This window comes from Ursus americanus, chromosome 6 (assembly GCF_024610735.1).
Source record: "Ursus americanus isolate L20-20 chromosome 6, mUrsAme1.1.p, whole genome shotgun sequence".
NCBI lineage: Eukaryota > Metazoa > Chordata > Mammalia > Carnivora > Ursidae > Ursus > Ursus americanus.
Genome location: NC_142132.1, coordinates 52,108,001 through 52,130,392, shown reverse-complemented (window position 1 = coordinate 52,130,392; position 22,392 = coordinate 52,108,001). Strand labels below are relative to the sequence as shown.

Below are 22,392 nucleotides of genomic sequence, written 5' to 3'. Positions count from 1 at the left end.
TGGAGAAAGGGGATCCCTCCTACATTGTTGGTGGGAATGCAAGTTGGTACAGCCACTCTGAAAAACAGTTTGGAGGTCCCTTAAAAAGTTAAAAATTGAGCTACCCTATGACCCAGCCATTGCACTACTGGGTATTTACCCCAAAGATACAGACGTAGTGAAGAGAAGGGCCATATGCACCCCAATGTTCATAGCAGCATTGTCCACAATAGCTAAATCGTGGAAGGAACCAAGATGCCCCTCAACAGATGACTGGATTAAGAAGTTGTGGTCCATATATATAATGGAATATTACTCAGCTATCAGAAAGAACGAGTTCTCAACATTTGCTGCAACATGGACGGCACTGGAGGAGATAATGCTAAGTGAAATAAGTCAAGCAGAGAAAGACAATTATCATATGATTTCTCTCATCTATGGAACATAAGAACTAGGAAGATCGGTAGGGGAAGAAAGGGATAAGGAAAGGGGGGTAATCAGAAGGGGCAATGAAGCATGAGAGACTATGGACTCTGAGAAACAAACTGAGGGCTTCAGAGGGGAGGGGGTGGGGGAATGGGATAGGCTGGTGATGGGTAGCAAGGAGGGCATGTATTGCATGGTGCACTGGGTGTTATACGCAACTAATGAATCATCGAACTTTACATCAGAAACCAGGGATGTACTGTATGGCGGCTAACATAATAAAATTTAAAAAACACTAAAAAAAATTTAAAAAATAAATGAAAAAAAAAAAAAAACAGGAGCTGTAACTGACTTTCCTAACACACAGAAACAAGCACAGAAACTTAGACAAAATGAGATGACAGAAGAATAAGTCCCTAATGAAAGTAGAAGACAAAGTCATGGCTGGAGATCTAAGTGAAACAGATATGAGTGACACGCCTGATAGAGAATTTAATGTAATGATCATAAGGATACTCACTGGATTTGAGAAGAGAGTGGAAGACATCAGTGAGACCATTAACATTGAAATAAGGAATAACAGCATTGATAAAGGACTCACTAAATGAAATGAGAAACACAGCTGATGCAATGAGCAGCAGGCTTGAGGAAACAGTGGAACAAACTAATGACCTAGAAGACAGAGTAATGTAAGGTCATCAAGCTGAACAAAAGAGAGAAAGAAAAGTTATGCAAAACAAGAACAGACTTACGGAGCTCAGTGACTCTATCAAATGTAATAACATTCTCATTATAGGAATCCCAGAAGAAGAGAGAAAAAAGGGGGCAGAGGATTTATTTGAAGAAATAGTAACTGAAAACTTCCCTAATTTGGGGACGGAAACACATATCCAGATCCAGGAGGTGCAGAGAACGCCTAACAAAAATCAACAAGAGCATACCCACACCAGGACATATTGTAATTAAAACGACAAAATATAGTGACAAAGAAAGATTAAAAGCAGCAAGACAAAAGAAGACAGTTACATACAAAGGAAACTCCATAAGGCTATGAGCAGATTTTTCAGCAGAGACTTTGTAGGCCAGCAAGGAGTGGCATGATACATTCCAAGTGCTGAATGGGAAAACCTGCAGCCAAGAAGACCATCCAGCAAGTCTATCATTCAGAATAGAAGGAGAGAGAAAGAGTTTCCCAGACAAACAAAAAATAAAGGAGTTCATGACCACTAAACCAGCCCTGCAAGAAATACTAAAGGGACTCTGAGTGGAAAGGAGAGACTAAAAGGGACAGTATAAAGGTAGGAAACACAAAAGCAATAAAAATGAATTTTTCTTAAAATGATCAGTTAAGGAACTCACAAAATAAAAGGATGCAAAACATGACACCATATATCCAAAACATGGGAGGAGAGGAGTAAAGAAGAGGTTCAAACTTAAATGACCATCAACTTAATAAAGAGTGCTATATGCAGAAGAGGTTATATACAAACCTAATGGTAACCACAAACCAAAACCCACCTATAAATATGCAAAGGATAAAGAGAAAGGAATTAAATATATCATTAAAGAAAACCAGCAAAGCATGAAAGAGAGAAAGATAGAAAGGATCAGAGAAAATCTTCAGAAACAATGACAAAACAGGTGATAAAATTGCAATAAATACATGTCTACGGATAATTACTTTGAATGTAATGGACTAAATACTCCAATCAAAAAACACAGGGTGACAGAATGGATAAAAAACCAAGACCCATCTATATACTGCCTACAAGAGACTCATTTTAGACCTAAAGACACCTGCAGATTCAAAGTGAGGGGATGGAGAATCAGTTATCTTGCAAATGGATGTCAAAAGAAAGCCAGGGTAGCAATACTTATATTGGAAAAACTAGACTTTAAAACAAAGACTGTAGAGGTGCCTGGATGGCTCAGTCAGTTAAGGGTCATGATCAGCTCAGGTCATGATCCCAGAGCCCTGGGACTGAGCCCCTCACTGGGCTCTCTGCCCAGTAGGGAGCCTGCTTCTCCCTCTCCCTCTGCCTGCCACTCTGCCTACTTGAGCACTTTCTCTGTCAAATAAACAAATAGAATCTTTAAAAAATATATTAATAAAATAATAGAATAAAATAAAGACTGTAACAAGAGACAAAGAAGGGCACTATACAATAATTAAGGGGACAATCCAACAATAAGATCTAACAATTGTAAATATTTATGCATCCAATATGGGAGCACCCAAATACATAAGAGTTAATAACAAACATAAAGGAACTAATCGATAATAATACAATAATAATAGGGGACTTTAACACCCCACTAACACTGATGGGCAGATCATCTAAAAAGAAAATCAAGAAAGAAAGGATGGGGGGGTGCCTGGGTGGCACAGCGGTTAAGCGTCTGCCTTCGTCTCAGGGCGTGATCCCAGCGTTATGCGATCGAGCCCCACATCAGGCTCCTGCACTATGAGCCTGCTTCTTCCTCTCCCACTCCCCCTGCTTGTGTTCCCTCTCTCGCTGGCTGTCTCTATCTCTGTCAAATAAATAAATAAAATCTTTAAAAAAGAAAGAAAGAAAGAAACAAACGATGGTTTTGAATGACACACTGGACCAGATGGATTTAACAGATACATTCAGAACATTCCATCCTAAAACAGCAGACAACACATTATTTTCAAGTGCACATGAACATTCTCCAGAATAGGTCACATATTAGGCTACAAAATAAGCCTCAACAAATTCAAAAAGATCAAAGTCATAGCATACATGTTTCCTGACCACAGCGCTATGTTTTTTTTTGGGGGGGGGGGGACTTTTTAAAAAGATTTTACTTAGGGCACCTGGGTGGCTCCGTCAGTCAAGCATCTGCCTTTAACTCAGGTCATGATCCCAGGGTCCTGGGATCAAGTTCCATGTCGGGCTCCCTACTCAGTGAGTAGTCTGCTTCTCTCTCTCTCTCTCTCTCTCTGCCCCTCCCCTGGCTTTTGCTCTCTCTCACCACTCTCTCTCTCTCATTTTTTTGTTAAAATATTGTATTTATTTAAGAGAGAAAGAGCACGAGCAGGGGGAGGGAAATGGGCAAAGGGAGAAGCAGGCTACCCACTGATCAGGGAGTCCAACTCAGGGATCGATCCCAGGACCCTGGGATCATGACCTGAGCTGAAGGCAAACGCTTAACCAACTAAGCCATCCAGGCACCCCCTTATTACAATGCTATGAAACTAGAAGTCAACCACAAAACAACAACAACAAACTGCAAAGTCCACAAATACATGGAGGTTAAATAACAGGCTATTAAACTATGAATGGGTCAACCAGGAAATAAAGGAAGAAATTAAAAAGTACATGCAGGGATGCCTCGGTGTTGCAGTTGGTTAAGCAGCCGACTCTTAGTTTCTGCTCAGATTGTGATCTCAATGTCGTGGGATTGAGCCCCATCAGACTGTGCTGAGTGCAGAGTCTGCTTGAGATTCTCTCTCTCTCCCTCTGCCCCTCCCACTTGTGTTTGCTCTCTCTAAAATAAATAAATACATCTTTAAAAAAATAAATAAAAAGTACATACAAACAAATGAAAATGAAAATACAAAGGTTCAAAACTTTTGGGACACAGCAAAAGCAGTTCTAAGAGGGAAGTTTATAGCAATACAGGCCTACCTCAAGAAGAAAAATCTCAAACAACCTAACCTTATACATAAAGGGGAGCTGGAAAACAAACAAACCACCCCCCCCCAAAACTAGCTAGAGGAAGGAAATAATAAAGATTAGAGCAAAAATAAATGACATATAAACTAAATAAACAACAGATCAACAAAACCAGGAGCTAGTTCTTTGAAAAAGATCAATAAAACTGATACCTTTAGCCAGACTTCTGAACATATAGTTCCGAGAATAAATAAATATTGTGCTAGAAGTCATACTTCCAGAATAATGAAGTTTTTAAAATAAACTACTGGTCAAAAACAGACTTAACCTATGTCCTCGATAAAACAGATACAATCTTATGCATTTAAGTGTCTGATTATACTGCAAAGGAAACTGGTAGAAAAAGGAACACAGTGGTGTTTTCCTTAATAAATCTTGACTGAATGCACTTCAATGAGTCACTAAATTGGCTAAAACCAGACTTAGCTATAACCTATCCAACAATGTCAACATGTTTGTTTTTAAATGCAAGCAGAAAAGGAGTTCATGAGAAATAAATTAAGAGAAAATAAAGGCATGGACACATTTTACTAGTGCTCTGATATTCACTCTCTAGGGGAAAGCATCCCCTGGTCTGAGAATTCCAGTACCAAGCAGAATGCTAGCATGGAGGCACATGCACTGGAGGATTACACGACCAATACAATCTAATATTCGATACCTACAACTACCTCCATTCATTATTTTTTCCCTCCTGTTAGTCACTTATGGATAGTAACTAATTATCAATGTACTTCTAAAATGAAGATGAACATACACTTTTGACACTTTTCCCTTAACTATTACACACTCCACTCTGGGAAAAGATACCAAGAAGCTAACTTATTAATAGTTTAACATGATGCAATTCCAGGAATCAAAGAAACATTTAAATCTTGACTTTCTTACTATTTTTCAATTATGAAAACTGGTGTACATTTCTAAGATGAGCTTACAATGAAGCAATTAAGAGTACTTTTCTCAGGGACACGCAAAAGACATAAAGGACGGTCTGCCATTAAGACATGCAGGTAGCCCAGTGATATTTTTTACAAGACCTGCTATTCTAGCAACACTATTTGAAAGCCTGATGGAGACAGTAGAGGATTTTTTTTTTAATGATTTTTTTATTATATTATGTTAGTCACCATACAGTACATACCTGGTTTCCGATGTAAGGCTCGATGATTCATTAGTTGTGTATAACACCCAGTGCACCATGCAATACGTGCCCTCCTTACTACCCATCACCGGTCTATCCCATTGCCCCACCCCCCTCCCCTCTAAAGTCCTCAGTTTGTTTCTCATAGTCCATAGTCTCTCATGTTTCATTCCCCCTTCTGATTACCCCCCCTTTCTTTATCCCTTTCTTCCCCTACCGATCATCCTAGTTCTTATGTTCCATAGATGAGAGAAATCATATGATAGTTGTCTTTCTCTGCTTGACTTATTTCACTTAGCATTATCTCCTCCAGTGCCGTCCATGTTGTAGCAAATGTTGAGAACTCGTTCTTTCTGATAGCTGAGTAATATTCCATTGTATATATGGACCACAACTTCTTAATCCAGTCATCTGTTGAAGGGCATCTCGGCTCCTTCCACGATTTAGCTATTGTGGACATTGCTGCTATGAACATTGGGGTGCATATGGCCCTTCTCTTCACTACATCTGTATCTTTGGGGTAAACACCCAGTAGTGCAATGGCTGGGTCATAGGGTAGCTCAATTTGTAACTTTTTAAGGGACCTCCACACTGTTTTCCAGAGTAGCTGTACCAACTTGCATTCCCACCAACAATGTAGGAGGGATCCCCTTTCTCCACATCCTCTCCAACAATTGTTGTTTCTTGCCTTGTCAATTTTTGCCATTCTAACTGGCGTAAGGTGGTATCTCAGTGTGGTTTTGATTTGAATTTCCTTGATGGCTAATGATTTTGAACATTTTTTCATGTGTCTGTTAGCCATTTGTATGTCTTCATTGGAAAAGTGTCTGTTCATATCTTCTGCCCATTTTTTGATTTGTTTATTTGTTTCTCGTGTATTGAGTTTGAGAAGTTCTTTGTAGATCTTGGATATCAGTCCTTTATCTGTAGTGTCATTTGCAAATATATTCTCCCATTCCGTGGGCTGCTTCTTAGTTTTTCTGACTGTTTCCTTGGCTGTGCAGAAACTTTTAATCTTGATGAAGTCCCATAAATTCATTTTATCTTTTGTTTCTCTTGCCTTTGGGGATGTGTAATGAAAAAGGTTGCTTTGGCCGATGTCGTAGAGGTTGTTGCCTATGTTCTCCTCTAGAATTTTGATGGATTCTTGTCTCACATCGAGGTCTTTCATCCATTTGGAGTTTATTTTTGTGTATGGTGTGAGATAGTGGTCAAGTTTCATTCTCTTGCATGTAGCTGTCCAATTTTCCCAGCACCATTTATTGAAGAGACTGTCTTTTTTCCACCGGATGTTTATTCCTGCTTTATCAAATATTAGTTGCCCAAAGAGCCGAGGGTCCATTTCTGGCTCTCTATTCTGTTCCATTGGTCTATGTGTCTGTTTTTGTGCCAGTACCATGCTGTCTTTGTGATCACAGCTTTGTAGTACAGCTCGAAATCCGGCATTGTGATGCCCCCAGCTTTGTTTTCCCTTTTCAACAGTTCCTTGGAGATTCGGGGCCTTTTCTGTTTCCATACAAATTTAAGGACTGTTTGTTCCAGTTCTTTGAAAAATGTCCTCGGTATTTTGATCGGGATAGCACTGAAAGTGTAGATTGCTCTGGGTAGCATGGACATTTTAACTATGTTAATTCTTCCGATCCATGAGCATGGAATATCTTTCCATCTCTTTATGTCTTCCTCAATGTCTTTCAAGAGTGATTTATAGTTTCTAGAATATAGGTCCTTTACGTCTCTGGTTAAGTTAATTCCAAGGTAACGTATGGTTTTTGGTGCTATTGTAAATGGGATGGATTCCCTAATTTCTCTTTCTTCAGTCTCGTTATTCGTGTATAGAAATGCAACTGATTTCTGAGCATTGATTTTGTATCCCGCCACGTTACTAGAATTGCTCTATAACTTCTAATAGTTTGGGAGTGGCTTCTTTTGGGTTTTCCATATAGAGTATCATGTCATCTGCAAAGAGAGACATTTTGACTTCTTCTTTGCCGATTTGAATACCTTTGATCCCTTTTTGTCGTCTGATTGCTGTTGCAAGGACTTCTAGTACTATGTTGAATAATAGTGGCGAGAGTGGGCATCCTTGTCGAGTTCCTGATCTTAAGGGAAAGGCTTCCAGCTTTTCCCCATTGAGAATAATATTTGCAGTAGGCTTTTCATAGACGGCTTTTATGAGATTGAGAAATGTACCTTCTATTCCTACACTCTGAAGGGTTTTAATCAGGAAAGGATGCTGTATTTTGTCAAATGCTTTTTCGGCATCGATTGAGAGGATCATATGGTTCCTGAGTCTTTTCTTGTTGATATGATGTATCACGCTGATTGATTTGCGAATATTGAACCACGCTTGCATCCCAGGTATGAATCCCACTTGATCGTGATGGATAATCCTTTTAATGTACTGTTGGATTCTATTAGCAAGTATCTTGTTGAGGATTTTGGCGTCCATATTCATTAGGGAGATCGGTCTGTAATTCTCCTTTTTGAGGGGATCTTTGCCTGGTTTGGGGATCAAGGTAATATTGGCCTCATAGAATGAGTTTGGTAGCTTTCCTTCTGTTTCTATTTTTTGAAATAGCTTTAGGAGAATAGGTATTATTTCTTCTTTGAATGTTTGGTAGAATTCCCCAGGAAAACCATCCGGGCCTGGAGTTTTGTAATTTGGAAGGTTGTTTATCACTGACTCAATTTCTTCATAATTAATTGGCCTGTTTAAGGAATCAATTTCTTCCGGTTTCAATCTTGGTAGTTTATAGGTTTCCAGGAAGGATTCCATCTCTTCCAGATTGCTTAGTTTATTGGCATATAGCTGTTGATAAAAATTTCTAATAATCCTTCCAATTTCAATGGTGCTCGTCGTGACCTCTCCTTTTTCATTCATAATTTTAATAATCTGGGTCCTTTCTCTTTTCTTTTGGATAAGTCTTGCCAGTGGTCTGTCAATTTTATTGATTCTCTCAAAGAACCAGCTTCTTGTCCTGTTGATCTGCTCTACTGTACTTCTGGTTTCTGCTTGATTGAGTTCAGCTCTAATTTTGGTCAACTGCTTCCTCGTGCGTGGATTAGGCCTGTCCCTCTGTTGCTGTTCCAGCTTCTTGAGGTGAGAATATAAAAACTGCATTTTAGATTTTTCTATTCTTTTGAGTGAGGCTTGGATGGCTATGTATTTCCCCCTTAGGACTGCCTTTGCAGTATCCCATAGGTTTTGGACTGTTGTATTTTTATTCTCATTGGTCTCCAAAAATTGTTTAATTTGATTTTTGATTTCCTGGTTTATTGAGTCATTCCTGAGCAGGATGGTTCTTAGTCTCCAAGTGTTTGAGTTTCTCCCAAATTTTTCCTTGTGGTTGAGTTCCAATTTCAGAGCATTGTGGTCTGAGAATATGCAGGGGATAATTTCAATCTTTTGGTATCGGTTGAGACCTGTTTTGTGTCCCAGAACATGGTCTATTCTTGAGAATGTTCCATGGGCATTAGAATAGAATGAGTATTCTTTGGTTCTGGGGTGTAGTGTTCTATATATATCTATGAGGTCCAACTTGTCGAGTATGGCATTCAAAGCCTTTGATTCTTTGCTTAGTTTTTGCATGGGTGTTCTGTCTATTTCTGATAGTGGAGTGTTGAGGTCCCCTACTATTAATGTATTTTTATCTATATGTCTCTTTATTCTGGTTAAGAGTTGGCTTGTGTATCTTGCTGCTCCCCTGTTGGGGGCATATATATTTATAATTGTCATATCCACTTGTTGAATACTTCCCTTAAGAATAATATAGTGCCCTTCTGCGTCTCTAACTATAGTCTATAGTTTAAAATCCAATTTATCTGATATGAGAATTGCTACCCCAGCTTTCTTTTGAGGTCCATTTGCGTGAAAGATGGTACTCCATCCCCTTACTCTCAGTCTGAATGCATCTTTGGGTTCGAAATGAGTCTCTTGTAGACAGCAAATGGATGGGTCATTTCTTTTTATCCAATCTGCAACCCTGTGTCATTTATGGGATGGTTCAAACCATTTACATTAAGACTGATTACTGAGAGATATGATTTTAATAATGCCATGTTGCCAGTAAAGTCTTTGTTTGTATTGGCTGTGACTTTCTGATCTGTATCACTCTTGGGGCCTTTTTACTTTTATAGAACCCCCCGTAATATCTCCTGTAGGGCTGGTTTCGTGGTTACAAAATTGGTTAGTGACTGGCGATTCTGAAATGTCTTTATTTCTCCATCAATTCTGAATGACAGCCTTGCTGGATAAAGGATCCTTGGCTGCATGTTTTTCTCTGAAAGAGCTTTAAATATGCTCCCCCAACCCTTTCTCTCATTCCAGGTCTGTGTAGACAGGTCTGACGTAATTCTGATGCCTTTGCCTTGGTACGTGAGAAATTTCTTTGCCCTGGCCGCTTTCAATACTGTATCCTTGGATCTAATATTTGCGAATTGCACTATGACGTGACGTGGCGTAGGTTTGTCATGGTTGAGCTTGGGAGGGGTCCTCTCTGCCTCTTGGACACGAATGTTTGTTTCCCTCGCTAGATTAGGGAAGTTTTCAGCTACAATTTGTTCAAATATCTCTTCTAGACCTCTGTTTTTCTCCACCCCCTTGGGGATGCCGATGATTCTAATATTGGATCGTTTCATTGAGTCAGTAATCTCCCGTAACCTACATTCATGGGCGTGGATTTTTTTAAGACCATCTTCTATTTTCATTTTTTCCTCTATTAACCCATCCTCCAATTCACTAACCCGTTCCTCTGCTTCTGCAACCCTGGCCGTCAGAGCCTCTAGTTTTGCTTGCATTTGGCACATAGAATTTTTAATTTCTGTCAGATTCGTTCTCATTTCTGTCCTTAGGGATTCTATATTCTCAGTAACCTTTTCGTTAATAGTTTTTTCAATTCTACTCATCATTTTGACCATCATTACTCTGAATTCCATTTCTGATACTTTGGTTACATCCATATCCATTATTTCTGTGGCAGAGGCCACAGACTCACTGTCTTTTCTTTGCTGGGGGGGGGGGGGGGGCTTCTCCTTCTTGTCATTCTGATGAGGAGAGGTTGCGGGGTTTCCAGAGCCCAAATTATTGACTGGGTCCCAGGCCGTGCCCCTTGTTTTATAGGGATCTTAGGGATGTGGGCTTCTTCTTTAAAGATTTTATTTATTTATTTATGTGGCAGCCAACCAGCGAGAGAGGGAACAGAAGCAGGGGAGTGGGAGAGGAAAAAGCAGGCTCCCAGCGGAGGAGCCCAATGAAGGACTCCTTTCCCGAATGCCGGGATCACGCCCTAAGCCAAAGACAGGCGCTCAATGACTGCGCCACCCAGGCGCCCGGGTTGTGGGCTTCTTGATTTTTCAGCCTGCCTTCTGTGTTCTGGGGGAGGGGCTTGCCACACAGATACTCAGGCAACCCTGTTTGGGTAGAGTCTCCGTGTTCCCTGCGAGGGGGAATGGGGATGGGCACTCTCTGAGCCAGTATTTCCAGGCTTTTGTTCTCTGGCGGCTTTCCCTGGCGGTCTGTTGTGCCTCTTCTGAGAGTCAGAGCAGCAGCGGCCGAATTTCAGCCTCTGTCACAGAACAGAGAGATTGCGGCCCGTTCTCTACTAATGTTCTGGCCACTTTAACTCTGCTTCTGTTGGTGCTGCTCAACCCTGCAACGTCCCGGGATGTGCGCCCCACACCCGGCGTCCCAGCCCTCACTTCCAGGGCCGGCGCGTCTCTGTCCTTTGTGTTTCTAACGCCACCAGCCGCCAGCCGCCCCGCGCGCGCTCCGGAAGCTCCCGGTCTCAGTCTGGATCCGGTGAGCGCACCGGGATTCCGGTGTTCTGTGAGATGCCTGGTGGCACACACCCGGCTCACGGTCTCAGTCTGCTGTTTTGCAGGTGCTGACCACGAGCCCACCCGCTCCCCCGTGCATGTGGCTACCGCTTCCCGGCACCCGACCATGGCGGCTCCCTCCCCCTTCCGTTTATCTTCCGATATCTGTGCGCGGTTTCATGGCTCCCCGCTTCGTACCTCAATACTCAGCACTGGAGATGTTCATTTGTAGAGATCTAGATGCGTCTTCCTGCGTCTCAGGCTGGTTCCGTGGTTGTTTAGGCTGGTCTGGTACCTATCCAGCTGGACTCGTGGGACCGGCTGAAAACGGCGTCTCCTACTCCTCCGCCATCTTAACTCCAAATCCTCAACAGTAGAGGATTTTTATCTCATGTTTTGGTAGTTAAAGTATCTCTGCTTATTTTATCTATTAACCTATTCACAATTATTAGAGGCAGAATGCCTGGGAATTACATTCTCAAAAGAAGAAAATGAAAAAGAAGTAATGCAACAGTTGAAAGGGAAAGAGTTTCCAAAACAGAGAATATAAGAAGAGATAAATGGACAAGACGACGAAGAAAATGAAATAAAGGAAGTGATGTTGTCAGAAAAACACTGCAGAAAGCTTTCATATTTGATGAGGAAAAAAAGAATAAGTTGTAAATTAGTTAAAAGAGTCCTGTGAATTTATTATCACAATATAAACTATAATACTATATGACAGTAATGGAAAATTTTACCTAAAAACACAATTTTGTGGCTCTTCCATAACCTGGGACATTTACTTTAAAAATTCTTACACTTCACAGGGCGCTTGGGTGGCTTAGTCAGTTAAGCATTCAACTCTTGATTACAGCTCAGGTCACCATCTTAGGTCATGAGATCGAGCCCCACATGGGGCTCTGTGCTAGGCATGGAGCTTGTTTGGGATTCTCGCTCTCTCCCTCTCACTCTACCCCTCCCCAATCCCCCACCGCTCAAGTGCATGTTCTCTTTCCCTCTCTCTAAAAAAAACAATTCTTACACTTCACAGGAACACTTGTAGTGGATAAAAACTTGATTTATAAGGAGAACTATGTTTAAAATGCACACACTTGGCAAGCTGCTATCTTGCATCTGAGGCATCAGTACACTCAAAGCTACGTGAACTCCAGAGATGTGTAAAGAACCTATTGCTTAGTGGAGTAACCTTATCAGCTTACCAAGACAGTGATAAAAGTCATCAAGAGCATGAACACTCAACTTCCAGCTAAAGTAAACAGAATTTTATACATTAGACATTTTCCATACCAAAAAAAAAAAAAAATCATAGCTTTGGGGTAAAAAAATCATGGTATCTTTGGACAATATGGGTCTATTCAACAAATCAGGGTTAGAAACAACCTGAAACCAAAGGAACAGTCTATAAACTAGAAAGACACCAGTGATGCCAAAATACATATAAGTTATCAGATTTTATATGAAAATATCAACAAAGAGGGCACATTCGGTTAAGCAAACAACTCTTGGTTTTGGCACAATTCATGACCTCAGGGTTGTGAGATCAAGCCCCACATGAGTGGAGTCTGCTTGAGATTCTCTCTCCCTCCCCCGCCCCTCCTGCTCGTGCTCGCTCTCTCAAATAAATAAATCTATAAAATAAAGTAAAATAAAATATCAACAAAGCATTTCAAAAGATAGGCCCAAAGGAGGAGGAAGAAGCAGGCAAAACTAATCAAGGAGTTACATGGCATCAACATACATCCACTGAAATAAGCATTTCTCTGTTTTTTGTTTTGAGACAATTAAAAAAAAAAAAAAAACAAATATCCTTCCCCCCCAACTCTCACCCCCATTGTTTCTCACGTAAATTGCTATAGTTTTAAGTCTTACAAAAGCAAGGGTTAGCAAGTATATGAAGAAATGGGAAATCTTGGGGTGCCTGGGTGGCTCAGTCAGTTAAGTGTCTGCCTTCGGCTCAGGTCATGAACTCAGGGTCCTGGGACTGAGCTCCATTTAGGGTTTCCTGCTCAGCAGGGAGCCTGCTTCTCCCTCTCCCTCTGCCTGCCAGTCCCCCTGCTTGTACTCTCTCTCGCTGTATAAAAGCTTTAAAAAAAAAAAAAAAAAAGGGAACTCTCATACATTGCTAGTAACAGTATAAATCGGTGCTTCTGCTCCAGAGAACAATCTGGCCACATCTGGTAAAGCTGAAGAAACATATACCCTGACTTCTTATACCCTAAGGAAACATTTGCATGTGAGTACATAAGCAAAAGAATACATAAACAAGGATGTTTACTGAAACCTTGTTTGAAATAGCAAAAAATAGGAGATAACGAAAATGTCCATCCATGCATAAAGGAATGAATAAATCAATTGTCATATAATACCATAAAGCAGTTAGATGAATTTACTCAAAAAACTGAGTAAAAAAGGTTACAGAAAGATACACAGATTATTTAAAATTTTAAAACACAACAATATACATAGTGAAGTATAAAAAGACAGAAATATCCAACCAAGTTCAGAATAGTCATTACCTTGAGAAAGGAAGGAAAGGTGCACAAGGGGCCTTCAAACACATCTGGGAGCTTTTATTGTAACAGAGAAAGGTTTAGAGAACAAGAAAAGGCTAAAATCTGTTTATTATTTCACTCTAATAATAGTGTTACTTTGACCGCTTATAGGACATATTATGCTCAGAAAATTTCAGGGATTCTACTTATAAAGAATTTGCATGAAAAGAAAATTCAGTAAGAACTGAATCCAAAGCAGTGACTTGAAGAGGAAGAAAAGTCAATAAAGAGAGAAAAAGTACCTAAGAAAGGATAAATACTGTCCCAGTGAAAAGTAATTACACAAGGATGCCTGGGTGGCTCAGTCAGTTAAGTGTCTACCTTCAGCTTAGGTCATGGTCCCAGGGTCCTGGGATTAAGTCCCGCATGGGGCTCCTTGCTCAGCAGGGAGCTTCTCCCTCTGCCTGCTGTCCCCCGGCTTGTGCTGTCTCTCTCATCCTCTCTCTGACAAATAAGTGAATAAAATCTTTAAAAATAATAATAATAACAATAATTACACATATTCTCAGGGTGTCTTATTTTCAGCCATTCTCTATGAAAGTCTTACCAAGTGATTTCTAGATTAAAGGCAAAGTGTTTGGGGGAACCCAATGAATTTCCTAAGACTAAACACAGCAAAATCAGACTTAAATAATATTTAATGCCATTTTGATGGAAAGATAATAAAATTTTAAACAAAAAGAAATAGAGTAAAACAAATGAAATTTATTATCCCCACATACACCAAACCTGCTTCTTTTGTGTTCTTTATTTTGTTGGATGGAACCCATATAGTTGTTCAAGCCAAAAACCCTTATCAAGTCCACCATCAAATTCTACCATTACACCTCCTAAGTAGCCTGATAACCTATCCATTTCTCTCTGTAGCTACCAGCTACCACCATCATCTCCTAAATTTTTACAACAGTCTCCTCCCTGAATGCTTTGTCCCTACCCCAAGGTCTCAATCCAATCTCCATACAGTCCATGATACTCCTAAGATGAAAATCATGTAACTTCCCTATTTAAAACTTTTCAATGGTTCCTTACTGCACTGAGAGGATTTCAAACTCCTCCACATGTCTTACAAAGCCCTTCAAGAGATGGCTTGTGCTTAACCTATCCAGCCTCATCTCTCACTACTCTCACAAAACCAAACCCCCAGCGCCACCCCTCATACACTCATCTCTTGAACAAACTACTTGTTATCTGATATAATACACTCTCTCCTCTCTAGCCTTTATACACATTCTCTCTGGAATACTTTTCTCATGCCCACTTTTTTCTCCAATTTCCTCCATTTTCCTGGTGAATTCCTTACTTATTATATCCCCAATTTTTTTAATGTTGTATCTTCCAGGAAGTCTTCCTTTACGCCTCTTATCAAGTATAGAATTAGGTTTCCTTCTATATGCTCCCACGGTATCCTAAATTATCCTCATCATGGCATTCATCATACTATACCATAAGAATATAAGTACTCTAAGGGCAAGAGCTATATTGGACTTATTCATTATTGCATCCCTAGAACCTAACAGAATGGTTGGTACACATTATATAGTCAATAGCTATTAAATGAATTGATGTTTTATACCAGAAAACAATTTTTAAAGATAAGGCTATGACCTTATCAGAACTGTTGTAATGTATAATATTAGTAGAAACAGAAAATAATGGAATTATGTACCAGCTTAATGGAAATTTTATTTAATATTTTTGTACCATGGTTAGCATTCCCACTTGATATTTACCCCAAATAAAGAGAGATGAGCAAGAAAACATCTTAAGAAGTAACTCATCCCACTGTATATTCTTACTGAGGAAATCAATTTCAGTATGAAGACAGAGGTAACATGTTTTATTTTTCCAGCTAATAATGACATGGAGATAGTAATGATAGTAAGCCATATACTCATGGAAAAAGTGAGAGATAGCAGAAGCAAAATACTGTGTGAAGTCAGGTATCAGTAACACAAGTAAAATTAGCAAACTCTTAAATTTGTGGAAATGAAACAACACACCAATGTGACAACAACCAATGGAACAAAAAAGAAATCAGAGAAAATTAGAAAATTAGAAAATACTTAAAAACAAATGAAAACACACAAAATACCAAAACTTACAGGACACAGAGAAAGCAGTGGAAAATGATGTAATGTAATTGCTTACATTAAAAATCTAGAAAGATCTCAAATCAAGAACCTAACTTTACAACTTAAGAAACTAGAAAAACAAAAACTAAATCCAAAGCTTGAAGAAGAAATAAAATAATAGAGGTAAATTAAGTAGAATGTAAAAAAGAGAAAATTAATGAAACCAAACATTGGTCCTTAGAAAAGATCAACAAAATTGATAATCTTTTAGCTGCACAGACTAAGAAAAAAAGAAAAGATTCAAATTACTAAAATAAAAAATGAAAGAAGGGATATTACTACTGATTCTACAGAAATACAAAGGATTACAAGAGAGTAGTATGAAAAATGTACACCAACAAATTGGATAACCTAGATGAAATGGACAAATTCCTAGGAACAAAAAGCCTACCAAGACTAAGAAAGAAACAGAAAATCAGAATAGATCTATAACTAACTAGCAATGGGACTAATTCGGTAATAAGCCTCCTGGCAAAGAAAAGCCCTGGACCTAATGGCTTCACTGGAGGATTCTACTAAACATTTAAAGAGGAACTAACACCAATCCTTCTCAAACTTTTCCAGAAAAACTGAAGAGGAGGGAATGCTTCCTATTTCATTCTACGAGGCCAGCATTACCCTTACAGCAAAACCAAAGACTCTACAAGAAAACCACAGACCAATATCCCTTGCAAATATCGATGAAAAATCCTCAAGTATTGGAAAACAGAATTCAGCAGCATAACCAAGTGGAATTTATTCCTGGAAAGCAAGGATGTCTCAACATACAAAAATTGATCAATGTAATACACCACACTAAAAGAATAAAGGGAAAAAACACATGATCATCTCAACTGATGTAGAAAAAGTATTTGACAAAATTCAACACTTTTCACAAGAACACTCAACAAATTCGTAGTAAAAAGAAACTAGCTAACCATAAAAAAAGATATACTTGAAAAATCTACAGCAAATATATGCAATGGTGAAAGACTTTAAGATCAAGAACAAAAACAAAGATGCCCACTTTCACTACTTCTATTCAACTTAGTATGGGAGCTCTAGCCAGAGCAATTAGGCAAGAAAAAGTGATAAAAGGCAGCCAAATTGGAAAAGAAGTAAAATGATCTCTTTTTGCAGATTATATTATTATCGTCTATGCAGAAAACCCTAAAGACTACACACACATACACATACACACACACACACAGAAAACTGTTATAGCTAAAAAATAAATTCAGCAAATTAGCAAAGGACAGTCAACACACAAAACTCAGCTGCATTTCTACATACTAACAATGAATAATCTGAAAACTACTAAAACAATTTTTTTTGAAGATTTTATTTATTTATTTGAGAGAGAGCTAGTGAGCAGGAAGGGAGGGACAGAAGGAGAAGCTGACACCCCACTGATCAGGGAGCCCGATGAGGGGCTTGATCCCAGGACCATGGGATCATGACCTGAGCTGAAGGCAGACATTTTAACTGATTGAGCCACCCAGGTGTCCCCGCTAAAACAATTCTAAGAATAAAATACTTTGGAATTAACTTAACCAAGGAGGTGAAAGACTTACACAATGACAAGCACAAAACATTGTTGAAATAAAAGAAGACATAAATAAATGGAAACACATCCCATGTTCATGGATTGGAAAACTTAATACTATTAAAATGGCAGTACTACCCAAACTGATCTATAGATTCATACAATCCCTATCAAAATCCCAATGACATTTTTTGCAGAAATAGAAAAACCCATCCTAAAATTCATATGTAATCTCAAGGGACAGTCAAAACAATCTTGAAAAAGAACAAAACCAAAGAACTCAAACTTCTAGATTTCAAAACTTACTACAAAGCTGTAAGTCATCAGGGGATCCTGGGTGGCTCAGCTGATTAAGTGTATGCCTTCCTCTGCCTTTGGGTCAGGTCATGCTCTCAGGGTCCTAGTATCAAGCCGGCTTCCTGCTCACCAGGGAGTCTGACTCTCCCTCTCCCCTCCCCCCTGCTCTAATAAATAAATAAAATCTTAAAAAAAAAAAAGCTAGTCATCAGAACAGTGTTGTATTAATATGGCATAAAGATCAATGGACTAGAATGGAGGGCCCAGAAATAAACCCTCACATATATGCTCACATACTTTTTGACAAGGGTGCCAAGACAAATCAATGGGAAGAGGACAGTCTTTTCAACAAATAGTGCTGGAAAAACTGGATATCCACGTGCAAAAAAAAAAAAGAAAAAAAATGAAATTGGACACTTATCCTAACACCATACGTAAAAAATATCTCAAAATGGATAAAGGACCTAAATATAAGACCTAAAACAATAAAACTCTTAGGAAGAAAACATAGGAGAAAAGCTTCATGATATTGGATGAGGCATCAATTTCTTGTATATGACCCCTAAAGGCACAGGCAACAAAAGAAAAAATAAATTGGACCTCCTGAAAAATTTAAAATTTCGTGTATCAAAAGACATTATCAACAGAGTAAAAAGGCAACCCACAGAATGGGAGAAAATATTTACAAATCATGTATCTCATAAGGGATTAATATCCAGCATATGCAGACAACTCCTAAAACAACAACAAAAACTAATTAAAGAGTAGGAAAAGACTTCAATAAACATTTCTCCAAGAAAGAAATACAGATGGCTACTAAGCACATGAAAAGATGCTCAACATCACTGATGATTAGGGAAATGCAAAACTACAATGAGATACCACCTCACACCCATATGGACGGCTACTATAAAAAAAAAGACACAATAAGTGTTAGAGAGGAGGTGGAGAAATTGGAACCCTTGTGCACTGTTGGTGGAAATGTAAAATGGTGTATCTACTATGGAAAATAGTATGGCAGTTCCTCAAAAAACTAAAAATAGAATTACCATATGATCCAGCAATTACACTTCTGTGTATACACCCAAAGAATAGAAGGCAGGGTCTTGAAGAGATATCTGCACACCCATGTTCACAGCAGCACTATTCGCACTAGCTAACACATGGAAGCAACCCAAGTGCCCTGTTGATGGATGAAAGGATAAGCAAAATGTGGTATGTATGTATGTATGTATATATATGACGTATTACTTATTCAGCCTTAAAAAGTAAGGAAATTCTGACATTTCCTACAATGTGGATGACCCTTGAAAGCATTATGCTAAGTGAAATAAGTCCATCACAAAAAGACACATACTGTATGATTCCACTTATATGAGGCACTTAGAATAGTCAAAATCATAGAAACAAAGCAAAATGATGGGGCTGGGGAAAGTAGGGGATGGGGAGTTACTGTTTAATGGGTACAGTTTTAGTTTTACAAGATGAAAAGAGCTATGGGGATGGCTGCTAGTGATGGGTGCACAACACTGTGAATATACTTGGTGCCGCTAAACCACACATTTAAAAGTGATAAAGATGGTAAATTTTGTTATATACTTTTTGTACAATAAAAGATCTTTAAAGCAAATTATCATGAAACCAGCTGTAACCTAAATAACAGGTTTTGCTAAAAATAGGTCATTAAAGCAGGATGTTCCATATTATAGAACTTTAAAAATCTGTGTACACCCAATATGTCTTGGTTTTTAAATTATTGAACATAATATAAATTTTGATTATCAATTCCTTTACAACTTTACATAGAAACATTGGATGTTCTGAAGAAAAACATGAGGAAAACCGATTGTTTCTATTTTCAGGCTAAAAATGCCTACTTAAAGTTAAATCCCTATAATATTAAGCTTTCACAGTAACAAGCTATAAACTTATCTCCCCTGCCAGCTAAGTATAACAAGCTATAAACTTATCCACAACTATTAAGTCCTAGGGAAAGAGAGGGCTGTTTTGTCCTCAAAGACTGTGAAATAAACTAATGTTAAAAGTCTTAAAATACAAAAGTTTTCTTTAGATTAACTGTTCTAATGGACTGAATAGAACAACCAGGTAATAAATGTTTTATAGACTAGAAGAATTCTTACCTGGGAGATTACCCTTTGAGATGGTGTCTGTATCCAAATTGTAGGTGTCCTGGAGACGCAACAGAGCTTTCGCTGCCCCAACCTGATCTTCATCATTAGGGAAGTACTGTCTCTGAATGGTTAGGTTAGAGATAAAGCCTTGAAATTAAAAAAAAAAAAAAAAAAAAAAAAAAAAAAGGAAAAGAAAAAAAAAGACTCTAGAACCTCATAGACTTCCAATTTGCAATATACAGTGTTTATAAGGATTTTATTACAATTTTCTACCACACCATGGAAGTTCCACATGCTCAACAAGAAAAAAACTAAGTACACTGAATAAGACTTGAAATACCTCTAACTTATTCAATCTTCCCAAATCCTAATGTCACTTAAGTAATCTGAAGCCACTGCATAAATCATATCATATTAGGTAAAGATCAACATGATAATTGAGTTTTCAGTTACACAAACTAGCCTCCACACAAAATGAATGGATTTATGGATTTAAAAATGACATCCACTGGCAACCAATTACACTTTCAGATAATAGATGGTAAATAAAATGCATGCGCTTAAAGAAAGTTCTATTTTCTTCTTCCATGTGTCACACACTATATAAATATGTAAATATATCAAGTTTGGTAGAATTCTTTGAGGGGGAAAGAGAGATATTAATTATATATTTAAGATCAAGTGAGCTCGTTTACTAAAATATATTTAGATCTGTTAAATTACTGAATATAGTGATCAGCCAAGATTTGTTCTATATAAAATCTAATCTTAATTTTAAAAGGCTTTATATAAAATACAGCAAAAACCAAACTAACAAACTAATTACTGATAATTATATAACCCCTAAGGAGAATGGATGCTAAATACTCAAGGAACCAAAAAAACAAAAAAAGTGATTTAAAATTTTAATATGTGTCATCATATGCAAATAAAAGTTAGGTATGAAACTTCCCTCCCCTCTCATTTACCTATAATCAACTGTGTATTTTGATCAGCAAAAGGCCAGGCATTTTTATGTTAATGAAAATGTACAAATGAACAACTAGCTAGGAGAGGCCTACAGTTCATATCAAGCACATTTTTTAGTTTTAAGACCAACTCCTGGTCACAATGTCCACATGGAATTTTACAAGTTTTACAGATTTTTTATAACCCAAAATAAAATCCAAGAAGTTGCTTAAATCTTTTCCAATAAAAAAGAGGAAAAATATATGTATCATAGCACTATGGGACAACTACCACAGATTTGAGCATCGAAGTCTCAAGGTTTGGGACACCTGGGTGGCTCAGTTGGTTAAGCAGCTGCACTGGGCTCAAGTCATGATCCCAGTCCCGCCCTGGGCTCCTTGCTCAGCAGGGAGCCTGCTTCTCCCTCTGCCTGCTGTCTGCCGCTCCCCCTGCTTGTGCTCTCTCTCTGACAAATAAGTAAGATCTTAAAAAAAAAAAAAAAAAAAAGGTCTCAAGGTTTACCTTATAAAAGAACTTAGGTCATAAAGGTCATTACTTGAGAATTTTTTTTTAATTAAGTAAATACATAAACGTGTATGTGTGTGTGTACACATATATACAGGACTTTAAAAATATTCTCATGGTGCTATATAAAAGAGCAAATAATCACCGGTATTTCCCTCTCACCATGAAGTTTTCACAAGTGCTTGCCTTAATTTTTTTTCCTCAAGACTTCCTGTCCTATGCATAATAGTTTACTGCTCAGAAACACTCGCAAGCACCCTTGGAGTATTTTCATTTACATAGTTAACTCGGTTCTCTGCCTCTTTCTTGCTTTTCTTCATTCCACCTGCAGTCACTGAACAAATAGTATGTCTAAGCATATTCCCTCTAGTTCTTAAATTCCAGACTTAGTTTTCTGTCTGTTACTAAAATATCTAAAACACCTCAATACTCCAAATGTAATTTTGTTTTAATTAGAAAGACCTTCATTGTTACTGTTTCCAGTCTTAGTTTTGAAATTTATTGCCTACGTAAAAGAAGTCTAAGATTCAAAGTACTACGTAGAACACATCTAACACTTTTCCTTATAGTACCACTTCCAATACATTAACAATTGATGAGAAGATAGAGATATACGCATAAATTTTTGAAGTCTGAAGGTAATCCTAAAATGGGAAAGGATTACTCTCAGAAATGAAGCTATATGCCAGATAACTGATTTTCACTTTTGTAAATTTCAAAGCAAAAGGCACCAGTGCTAGTCATCAACAACAGAAATTACTTTTTTTTTTTAAACACTAAAGTTATTTTTATTTGTTTCCAGTTTTTATTCCCTTTTTTTAAAATCAAGGAATTCGGGATCTAGACTAACTCCAGTCAAACCAAACACACCCCTGCAACAATTCAGTTACAACACTGAACACTTCAAGTTCTGGGAAATGAATTTATTAGTATTGGCATTTCCACACCTAACAGCAATATTGTCTTACTTTTTTTGGCACTTTAGTCTTACCATGTGACTTACCATCTGACATATCCTTAAGGACCAGATTCTCCAACTCACTCCATTCAGTGTTCAGACGTTTCATTAATTTGAATGCATTTACTGGATGCCCAACAAATCCTTCCGGATCTTTTGTCGCTGTGCTGGTTAGTCTATCTAACTTCTCTGCCCATCTATAAATGTAAGACACATAAATGGAGAACACATATACTTAATCAGGAAGAACACAATTTAA

The 22,392-nt window shown here is 38.2% G+C and overlaps 1 protein-coding gene across 2 annotated transcripts in view; it reads right to left on the bottom strand.

The window, feature by feature from the left end:
• Positions 1 to 22,392, bottom strand: part of P4HA1 (prolyl 4-hydroxylase subunit alpha 1) — a 100,078-nt gene that overhangs the window by 60,613 nt on the left and 17,073 nt on the right. For both annotated transcript variants that reach the window (XM_045783204.2, XM_045783205.2), the window contains exons 4-5: positions 22,179 to 22,330; positions 19,712 to 19,849 (exon numbers count right to left, since the gene is read on the bottom strand). In XM_045783204.2, the coding sequence (XP_045639160.1) occupies positions 19,712 to 19,849; positions 22,179 to 22,330 (290 nt within the window). The remainder of the gene's footprint in view (positions 1 to 19,711; positions 19,850 to 22,178; positions 22,331 to 22,392) is intronic.